Raw genomic sequence first — 11623 nt, 5'->3', positions numbered from 1 at the left:
AGACTTTAATGGTGATAATTTTGGGACCAGAAGATTTACTTCGTTATAACGAAATTTCGTTATAACCGTGTTCGTTGTAACGGGAGTGCACTGTATAGCACTGAACATGAGTGTCACTGTTCTTGAAGACCTACACTCAGAACATGGACTCACTGACTGTCAAAGGACTTAAGGATTGTATCACCAATGATGAACTGATCGATACATGACAATCTTTGCATTAAAGCAAACCATAGCCATTTCAAAACACAGAAAAAGTGGATAAATTGTGACAAAGTGTAGTCATACAGTAACATTCACATGGGTTCTGTCTCATCAACTACTCTTCGGATTGCTGTTGCTTGTACCAAGAATAATGCATAGGTTGAATTCTTTCATGGATATAATACAGGTAAAAAAAAAAGAACAAAAATACACAGACAAACATACACAATATTTGGCTAGAAAGCCCTCATACAATAAGCAGAGATATTTCAAAGGTTGACATCACGAAGGATTTCTACAATGTACTTTACTACTGATGTGAATTCAATCAGGTATGAGGCAGCAGCCACCCTTTTGCTTGGAATGAGGAATCTGCACACACTCTCTGATTCCCACTGAAAACATCATAGGCCATGCAGTTCTACAAGTACGTTGCATGTTTTTCATGCCCAGGTCTGTGGTGCCTTGCTTTCTTGATGATGTAATATCTGACATCAATGGACCTTAATTTTCCATTGCCATCAATCACAATTGCATGCACTGTGATCTCACTTGAATTTGCCTCTGGCCCTTGACCCCTGACCCCAGAGAAATTTAGTAGTTCAAAATGCATACTGACATGCTCTATCATAGCACACACCAGTACATAACTAAGGTCCGAGTTTCATGTGTAATTTTATTTAATCTCAAAAACCTTAGGACAACTTTCTTTCAATCTTAACATCTATTGATATTAAAAGAAAGAAAATGCTCCAAACCAACTGCTTTTTGATCATAGGTGATTATCACAAAATGTAACCACGTTTATTTCATTCTAAAAGGGGAAAGGGAATGGAGAGGGAAATGTATCAAAACTTCATCTCAACCTGTTTCTGACAATTCATCATATCCACTGAACAATCAACCAAGGGTAATGTCCTGTAATTTAACACTTTTGAACTTCTATCAAATAACTTCTTTGAATGTGAGATTTTATCTTAAACCTCGATCCTAACCTTTTATAACAAACCGATTGACCGAAGACCTGAATATAAAGCTCTGAACGAGTCTTTGAATATAAAAATCTGAAGTCAAAACGTTACAAGGCCCCTCAAGAAACAACAGAAAGACAATGAGACTGACATTATACATACGTACGTAAGGATTTTTACACACAAATACACACAAACACATTATACAGTAGAGACGAAAACATTAAACCTGACAAAAGCACACTGGCAGCTAAGCCTCTGCTGAGTGGAAAAAAAGATGTGTGGATTTTGAGGTAGGGGAGGGGGAATCAAAATGAGATTGGGCGAATATCGTTGTTCCAGAAGTCCTTGACTGTCTTCTTGGAGATCAAGATGCCTTGGAGGTCCTTGGTTCCAGGAGGAAGGAGGGCTAGGTAGACGGGATTGACGGCTCCTTCGTCCGTGGGAATCCGATTGGCGGCCATGGCAGACTTGTGATGGGCCGTCATATTAGACATGACATAGCCAGGACAGCACTGCAGAGAGGCAAGAAGTGGAGCCAGATGTTGTTAGATTTGGACAAATGGAGAATTTCAGTGTAGCATTGGCAACAACTCTAATTCCTTATTCCATTTATGTGGTAATCTTCATCACAATCATCAATAATACCATCACCATTATCTGACTTCTAATAATCTTACCATTACCACCATTACCATTATCAAAACATCTGCTTGAAACAATGTTATGACCCCTTGAGTATAAGTAAACCTTTGTATTTTGATGTTAAAACTCACGCAGTTGAGGAGAACATCCTCCTTGGTGGTATCCTTAGCAACGGCCTGGCCTTGGATGCGGGTGAGAGCAACGACACCCAGCTTGCTGACTCCATAGGCCCAGTCAGGCCATCCTTGGTCCACGTGGTTCCCTGTTCCTGTCGCTCTGCACAGTCCACACGATGGATTTTAAGAAACATCAAGGAAAAGAGAATGTGAAGCAGGAATGGGGAGAGGTATTCATGCATGTTTCTCTTGAAGCATTAGATGAAAAAGATTGTAGCTACGTTCCATGACATTTGCTTTCTCGACAATTGCTCCCATGAAATCAACTTTACGCTAAGCCAAGCATAAATTCTAACCAAAAATATAACCCTCAACCTAATCCTAATCCTCACAAAGGACTAACCCTAAAATCCTATCATATCACTAACCCTAATCCCTTGGAGCAAATACGACCCAAGCAATTGGTGCAGGAGGATATGTCATTTCACCAGGAAAAAAAAAAGAAGGAAAGATGCCAGTGTGACATGACGGTAAGCACATCTAGCTGGTACAACTCATTCCCTCTGCTGTGATATCAACAAAGTCAGAGCACTTCAGAAGGAAAGCAGACGTGTGCATAGGGGTGGACAGATCAGTGGAGCACAGCAGACCGGTTCGTAGTTCTACTTTGCACATGTGCATGCCTGTGTGTTTGTGTTATCAACATGATCATGAAGGCAACACAGAAGCACTCACATACAGGTCCCTTGACCCTGACAATTTTTTTGATACCAATTATTCTTTAAGAAGCACATTTCCAAATCTTGTCAATAAAAATCTCGTCTTATACAGATCTGTTAATCATGATCTTCACTTTCAAGGTTTGGCATCGTGCACAGAATGTATAAAAGATGTCAAAAGAGTGTTTCTGATGAATCAAATACATATCAAAATACAATAACAAAAATAGAATTGACACATTATACTATTCAGAAAACAGCTGTCAGAACCATACTTCACAAATTCTTCCATGAGGTCAATGACCCCTTGCTCCGTCGACACTTCCTTGAACTTCTTTTGCAGGTCTTCATTGCAGCGATAGTAGGACATCGGTGCCACCATGCTGGCTACTTGGACAATCCTGATACAAATATGGGAGACAACGATAAGGTTAGACTCTGCTGGACTTCATTGCAACACATCCTGCACTTGTCAGGGCTAAGGAAAGAATGCTGCACAAATGCCACATAATGTCATTTCAAATCAATCTTTACGCTCGGATGATAAAAAAAAAAATTGTGACTGGTATTCTATGTGAAGTATCTTTCTGCCAGGCTGCACAATTGCTATATTGCTAAATACCCACTCTAATCTGTTATGAGTACATTGCTTTGGGGGAATTATGACAACTGTTAGACAAAATGTTCAAGAGTTTGTTCTTTATCTCTTTGTGTCACCCCTTAATGAAAGGAACACGATACACTACTTATGCAATTCTGATCAACTGACCATCCATTTCATGTGACTAGAGTGTAATTCTTCTCGGAATAGTTAATAATTCATAAGCTTGCAAACTTAAATATTTCAGTGATAATGGTTACAGTTGGTGACAGTAAATACCCTTCACTCTTGTACTGGAAAAAAAAAAGTCATATCATTACTGTATCACATAGCAGTTGTCACTGCTAAAACTACAAATATTACACATGTACTGTAATGTCAGATTGGCATGCCAAATATCAAAGCAAAAGACAAAGTATTCTGGTGACAATACTATGTGATTCTTCCCCTCGTGAGTGATCCCCCCCCCCACACACACACACATCGAGCACATAGACTCTGAAATCAATGTGCGTTTCAATGACTGATAGGTCACAGTAGATTTATTAATTGTAGAGACACATTACCTTCCACCATTCCGGATTAGAGGGAGAAACAAGTTTGTCATGTGGAGAACTCCATAGAAGTTGATGTCAATGGTTCCCCTGGCCTGTTCAGACATTGGAGTATCGTTTCCCTGGGAAACAGAAGATGGCACGATGCATTACAGAAACACAAATCAGAAGCTCACTGCCTGATTCATTTGAATTCAGTTTCTATAAGAGCTTTCTTCCTTCAGAGGTGTATACACCTTGAGGGATTCTAAAACAAACTAGAAATGTCGCTACAGCGACTGGTTATACCCCCGCCAAACAACATTTCATAAGCTTTGGTCAAAAAACTGAGGAAGTAGTTAAATCCGCAAGATCTTTCCTTGATCTTCTGCCGTTAACCCTAAAAAGGCCGGGGGGGGGGGGGGGGGGTTGAATCAACCCCCCCCCCCCCCCTCGACATTTTTCATGACTACTCCACCGCGCGAAATTTTTTGACCGCGCCGTCCGCTGACTTTTTACTTTCAAGTCTCGCGCATCTTTTGACACCATTTTTGCGAAAATCTTGCATACCGTTACGACGCTGCATAACGTTTTATACATGCCTGTCAGACCGATAATGGCTCAAAAACGTGATTTTGTGTGTAAAGTCTATGCAAATTGAGTTTTCTCTTCTTATTCATAAAGATATGATTATTTTCACTTTTATAGGCTGAAACTAATCAATTTTAGCATAATTATGCTTGATATAGGTTCTGTCATAAATTTTGCGGAAAAAAAATGATAAAACCAAAGGTCGAAAAAACATGGAAATACATAAGAAATTCATAAAACAATAAAATACATAAGAAATTGATTTTGATACCAAATTTTTTTTTCAAGTACATTGTTAGGAATGCTACAAAGAATGTTTTCACCAAAAATTAGGATTCTAGGAGCTTTAATTTCTGATTTAGAGCAAAATGTATGATTTTATGCATATATTAGCATAATTAATTATTATGACGAAAATTTCCATTTCTTTTTGTATAGCTTCGTAGATTACGCCACAGGTAATGCATGTGCCAAATATCATGGCGATTTTGCGATCGACGGCCGAGATCTCAGGGGGGGTTGAATCAACCCCTCCCCGGCCACAGAACACCCAAAAAAGCCCGGCCTGGTTAGGGTTAATATGCCGTTACCATGGCAACGTACTTTCGGGTACTGTCGAAAAATGCGTCTTGCACATCTACAACCAAAGGCACACATCTGTACCAAATTTCATGGAAATTGGGCAAAAACTGAGGAAGTAGTTTGCAACACAAAATTTTCCATCATTTTGGCTCATAATATGGGAGCTGTTACCATGGCAACATACTTTTTGTCACTGTCAAGAAATGTGTCATGCTGACCTATATCCTAAGACAAACATTCAATATGAATTCCATGAGAATTGGAAGAACACTGATGAAGCAGTTTTGCCATGAAGCATTTTGCCCTATATTTTACCAATAACATGCCGTTACCATGGCAACGCACTTTTTGCCACTGCGGAAATATGTGTCTTGCACATTAACATATTCAGATGAACATCTGTACCTAATTTCATAAAAATTGATCAAAAACTGTGGGAGGAGTTCGCGACGCAAGATTTGTACCCATTTTTGCCCATAATATGCCGTTACCATGGCAACGTACTTTTGGGTACTGTCAAAAAATACGTCTTGCACATCTACAACCCAAGGCACACATCTATGCCAAGTTTTATGGGAATCGGTTGAAAACTGAGGAAGTAGTTCGCGACGCAAGATTTGCAACGGACCGACCGCCCGACCGACCGCCCGACCGACCGCCCGACCGACCGCCCGACCGCCCGACCGCCCGACCGACCGCCCGACCGACCGTCCGCTGATTCCTATACACCCCCTTCAAACTTCGTTTGGCGGGGGTATAAAGATGGGTATTTCCAAATTGTTATCGGCAGAGTATCTCCTTGTTGATTTTGAGGATCTAATGCCTGAATATCAGCTGTGAATATTTTTGTTATTTTAAACCAGTGAAATCTAAATCTTTCCATAGAGCAGAGCTCTATTGGGCAAGCAATCAAGAAATCTGGGTAAAAATTCTAAATACTGAGACATACAATGTACCAAAGGCGTACATGAAAAATATTTTATTGAACAAAAGACTTGAATGAAAAATTGAATTGTAAGTGGATGTCCAGAAACATATTTTGGCTGAACAGATTAAAACTGAATGTCTTTCAAAGCATTAACAACCATCATTTTTTTTTCAGCTACATTACAAATGCATTTTGTATTTTATTTCTTGTTACCACAACAGATTTAAAGCAGAGCTAGAGACAGATAATGGCAATATTCAACCTTAAATTTGACTGTGGAAGAAAACATAGAGTTCACACCATTCCCTTTTCTGTGTGTGACAACAACTCAGATATCATTACATTTTATTGAAGTGTTCTACACTTATACAGATGTTGCAACATGAAAAATGCTACAATGCCTATACCAGGGCTCACCAGAAATGAACTGATGTCATCAAATTTCAAAAAAAAAGTTCTCTTTTGGAGACCCAATCAAGCAAGTGAGTTTCAAAACAGATTTTCATATGCTTTTATTTCAGGCCATCACTCTTTTGGGCAACCAAAATATCAGATTTAGAGGTACAGTGCACTCCCGTTATAACGAAATGCTCTAGACCAGCCGTTTTCTTTCGTTATAACGAAATTTCGTTATAACCGAACAAATACAATATATAACCGAACAAATACAATATATAACGAAAACAAGGAAACCACGTATATATATCATATTTTGTTTGCTGAATACTCATTATACACCGGAAAGCTATGTGAAATGTGATGGAATAACTGTATCACAATAGTAAATGCAAGTTCCCCTCAGAAACTGTGCGTGACACAAAGAGCGAACACACAGTGGTGTGAAGCGTTCACCCATGCAGAGACGCTATAAATGCTTGTTCCGCTACGTATTTTCGAAAGCAATTCGCATTTCGTTATAGCGGAGCACATTTCTTTTGTTTTTCTTTGTCTGTGGCGCTCGGAAAAGACTTCGTTATAACGGAAATTTCGCTATAACCGTGTTCGTTATAAGCGAATTTTTTACCATAGACTTTAATGGTGATAATTTTGGGACCAGAAGAGTTACTTCGTTATAACGAAATTTCGTTATAACCGTGTTCGTTATAACGGGAGTGCACTGTATACTGTAAAACACAATATTTTCGCAGAACATTTTTGGGAATTTGGGGCCAACAGCCTTTTTGGCGGCATGACATTTTTTCGAGTTGCCTTAACATTCAATGCATATAGTGTAGGAAAGAACTTTCAGGTGCGTTTTAATTTCGTGAATCCTGGCTCTCATGAAATGCGCAAAATTAACATGCACAGGAACATTCCTCCTTTAACAGTAAGTGGCCACTATGGGCCACGGGGGGGGGGGGGGGGGGGGGGGGGGGGGGGGGGGTAAATGGTGCCTATACATGTAAATCACAGACTGAAGAGTCAAGGTGCCAATAATACCGGTTTTTAACAGTATTTATGTGTTGTTGGTTTTTTTTCCTTTGGAATAAATTTAATCTAAAATCTAGGATATTTCATTGATTATACCTGTCTACACATTACAAGTCTGATATCTAACAGTAAATGAACTATCCTGTTCATAACACTTTTGTCCTTGCTCAATGAGGGTTGAAATTCTCATGTCTTCAACACTCTTAGAGCAAGGATGTAACAATGAGATATTCGATCAAAGTGACTGAGACCAGTCATACCTTGTAGGCAATGCCTGCATTATTGATCAAGATGTCCAGTCCTCCGTGCTCTGCTTTGATAAAGTCTCGCATCGCCTCCATGCTCGCTATCTTGCCCACATCCAGCAGGTGGAAACGAGGGTGGAGTCCCTCTTTCTCCAGGGTGTCTATGGCTTCACGGCCCCGCCCTTCATTCCTGGCGGTGAGGTAGACGATGCCATTCTCACCAAAATGTTTGCAGAGAGAACGGACTATAGACAGGCCGATCCCTGTGTTGCTGCCGGTAACCTAACAACAAATCCAAAGAAAAAAGCAATCACAACAATGCAACTCATCTTTAAAAGAACACTTTAGCTTGGTCTATTCTACTGTCTAAGCCAGCCAAGCCAACATCCCGTGATCTGCGTCTGTTTCAACACTATCAAAACTTTGATATTCTCCTTGGGTATTATGCCATGTCTGTCAATAATACACACAACTTGCATGTGGCTTTTATTTTTACGATGTTCATTTCATAGCTAGTAAAGGAAACAGAAATATACAGGAGTGCATTATTCTTTTTGAAGTATGTAATGCAGTCATTTGTTTCAGCTGGGGTTTTTTTCATACTTTTTTACAGCTGAATCAAAGAATTTGTACAGAATGTTAGCATTGGTTCTCCCTATCAAAGCAAATGGAATCCATTTGCAGTACAGAGAATAAAGTATTGTTTGCTCACCGAGAATAACTCTTAGCAGTAAGACAACTCTAACACATAAAGGGTTTTTCTTCAGTTGCATTACACAGACAAACTCCCAGCACCACCATAAATCACCTATCTGAGTGAGCTTTATTTTCTTTCAGTGATTAGAGAGACTGAGGGGATTAGTCATGCAGTAGAGATTATACCTTGAAAAGGCTGTAGGTAGGTATTGTTTTGACGTAGAATGACATTTGGCAAAGCAAACCTACATGTGCTGACGCATGGTTATCTAATACATTCTGTAAAACTAAAATCAGATGAACAGAAACAGAGAACATCCAATTGCAATCAGATATTAAACAAAGAAACAAGATTTGTTTGTAGTTTCATGTTTTCATGATCAGTGATATTGGGAACAGTAAACCTACTAAAATACTGCTTGAAGGGATGGCACAGTTTCAGTTGAGATAGGGCTTCAGGTTTCGTGTTGATGATGACTTTTTGAGATAATGAGAAACCTCTCATGAAATATGAAAGAACATATAATTCTAGAGTAATTCATTGTTTATTTGGTTAAAATTGGTTTTAAAATGGCTAAGATATCTATCAAAAACAAAGTAATCCTAATAAAAAGTGGGACCCACCTTATATCAAGATTGCTTAGTTTTAATTTGTTTTTGGATATCTCAGCCATTTGTAAAACAATTTTCATTTATATACACAAACTTTGAATTCCTCTTAGAAATGTATGATCTTTAATATTTTTAACTTGCAAAACTGTTTGTCAGTGGATAAACTTGAATTCCTCTTAGAATTGTATGCTCTTAACATTTCTTAAATCAAAGCACTTGGTTTCTAAGTATCTCGCAAAAAGTTAGAAGCTGACACCTCACCTCAACCAATAGGCCTAACGTTAGAAGAACAGTTTACTGTCTTTAGGCCTATGTACCATCCCTTCAACCATTGCACTGAGTACAAAGCAGCAGAGGTGACAACTCTATTCAACTTAGGTTCAACAAACTTTGCTATTCAATGTGCATGACTGGCATGATGACTGGGCAGTTTTTACAAACAATGGGAAGGGAGTGCTAGGATTAAGCTCTGTCGCCTGGTACTGTACCTCACCCTGCCTGGTCAGACTGTTCACATGAGCAATATCAAAAAATGATGGCTAGGCTATTCCATGGAGCAAAACTTCCCTTCTTGAGTGGAGCTGCAAACTGCGGTTAACAGTTGCTGCAGCTCCACGTTGTACCACCGTACCGGGATGTGAGCGCGATCCCACCAGGGAGGCGAGTCTCACCTCCCTGATCCCACCCACCAATTCCTCTCTACCCTGGTCCCTGGATTTATGTACCAATAGCAGTTAGTCGTACCTGAGTTACGTACAGAACGGGTAGGTCCAAGCGCGTGAGGTTAAATTTTGATTATGATCTATGTTCGACGAAGTCGTTCTCAACGAACCATAACTACTCTTCCCTACTTCACATATCTCCGAAGACGAAAATCGTTATACTTACCAACACCACTTTTTGCGACATCTTTGAGCACTGTTCTGACAGCTGGCTGTCTAGACGAATGTACGATTATTGACCACTGTACTCGATCCACCTACCTATGTAGTGAGCCTCTTATACTACACATTGTATAGTCTTAGTTTTACGTAAGTGCAGCCTTTATCTATGGCACCAGCAGGTGGCGCAAGACCGTATTGGCATTGAGCAAAGAGGTTTGGTATCGAGTAGTCATAACAGACGACTACTAGTAAAAGCAAATATTGTATACTGTGCAGACCCGTTCGTTAGAAAAGCACAAACGTGGATTGGATTGGGTGAAAGCAGCAATATACAGGGTCCACTTTTTGCATAATACAAAGGAATAGTTAAGGTGTCAATTGTGTGTGTTTTTTTCATGAGATGGATTTGCATTCAATCGTAAAATTGTGATTGATTTGAATCAATCAAAAGTTTTTATAAGACGGGGCCAAGAATAGCCTATAACCACTGGATTCAAGATCACAAGGTCGTCATGAAGTGAAGTAGCCCTAAACTTACAATATACACAGTATTATCATTAATAACTTTTGAACTCTGTTCCATTTTCATCAAACTTTCTCTGATGTGTTGTCTGCTAATATTGCTGCTTTCACGCTATCCGCATTTATATTTAGGCTTTTTTCCTTAAATACATCTCCTAGATAGTATAATGACCACAATATTTTTATTCATCAATGAATGTCATGAAGGTCAATCTAGGTAGAAATGGCCCCGTGATAAGTTTTATAAAGATCTCACATTTCTCCGTGACCACTGGACCGGATTGCATGGGATGTTCTGCAAGATGTTGGAGACAAGTTATAGTTTGATACTCTGAAACAAATAATTCAGATTGTTTCACAATATTGAAAGTTATCAATGCCGAAAGCGCGATTATATTTCTTTAAGGTCATAATTATGGCAGTGCGCTGCACACAGAATATACGAACATCTACACACCACATAGACCCCTACATGACTGTGCTGAACGTAGGCACTAAGGATACCCTATCCTACGTATATTAAAATGCGTGGTCATTCTCGTCGATTTTCATGACAAGTCTAAATTGGTCTGTCGACAGCCTATTGATGCCTGCAAATAGATTGGTAAATACCACTTGATTTTATTACTTTCGATTGAAAGATGTATTTCGAAGAGAGGACGCTTTAATAGAATAGAGTGGTGGGCGTGGCAAACTAATGCACTGTTACGCAGACAGTGCTGCTGGTGGACAAGGCCAGGGTAAGCCTATAACAAACTCCTTAGGCAACCTATATACGGCATGCATGGTAATTGATTCATTACTTTATTTTCCACTCTGGAAATTCTTTGTACATTGGATATCACAACAAAATAAACATTAAATACATCACAGGTACACCACAGGCATATCACAAAAAGTCGAATGAAACTAACTCATATCAACATACAACAACATAATGTAAGGTAGTTTTATGTATGGTTGATAGGTTATAACACCAGTAAGGGGTTTGCATGTAAGTTTGATAAATGTTGTAACACTGTATGTATAAACAGTGTGCCCAGCAGTAAGAAACTGTGTGTCACAACGGAATGAATAGAACCCAACTGAATAGGCTTTGGATTAACAATATAGCACTAGGATTAAGAATATAATACAGGGCACAGCATGTATAGCCCTATCTCTACTCCTCAAGTGAGTCACTCTTTTATATTAAAGCAGTATATTGTTCACATGTAACATATACTGGTACAGCTATTAATTAACATGTCTGTAGTTATAGTAACCAGACTAATAAGCATAAACATAGATACAGTGTATTATACAGTGTGACCAAGAGAAGAGGGGCAGTCTGGATTCCCACC

The 11623-nt window shown here is 39.2% G+C and overlaps 1 protein-coding gene across 1 annotated transcript; it reads right to left on the bottom strand.

The window, feature by feature from the left end:
* Positions 1–1063: 1063 nt before the first annotated feature.
* Positions 1064–9878, bottom strand: LOC139740745 (carbonyl reductase [NADPH] 1-like). Its single transcript, XM_071651323.1, has 6 exons — positions 9763–9878; positions 7582–7848; positions 3823–3932; positions 2931–3056; positions 1952–2096; positions 1064–1690 (listed from the first exon to the last, which is right to left on the bottom strand). The coding sequence occupies exons 1-6, from the start codon at positions 9781–9783 to the stop codon at positions 1484–1486; spliced, it is 876 nt and encodes a 291-aa protein (XP_071507424.1). The 5' UTR covers positions 9784–9878; the 3' UTR covers positions 1064–1483.
* Between the last annotated feature and the right edge of the window lie 1745 nt (positions 9879–11623).

The sequence above is a fragment of the Diadema antillarum genome, unplaced genomic scaffold (assembly GCF_040938485.1).
Source record: "Diadema antillarum isolate AM-2024a unplaced genomic scaffold, OU_Dant_1.0 scf00000030, whole genome shotgun sequence".
NCBI classification, from domain to species: Eukaryota; Metazoa; Echinodermata; class Echinoidea; order Diadematoida; family Diadematidae; genus Diadema; species Diadema antillarum.
The sequence above is the reverse complement of the archived record's forward strand: the minus strand, read 5'-3'. Positions and strand labels throughout refer to the sequence as shown.

Excerpts from the sequence above, each read along its gene's own strand:
- LOC139740745 (XM_071651323.1), bottom strand. The coding sequence starts at position 9,783 with ATGTCGCAAAAAGTGGTGTTG. Across the intron at positions 3,933-7,581 it reads ATGCAGGCATTGCCTACAAG|GGAAACGATACTCCAATGTC; the intron begins GTATGACTGGTC and ends TCTGTTTCCCAG. Across the intron at positions 1,691-1,951 it reads AGGATGTTCTCCTCAACTGC|TGCTGTCCTGGCTATGTCAT; the intron begins GTGAGTTTTAAC and ends GCCTCTCTGCAG.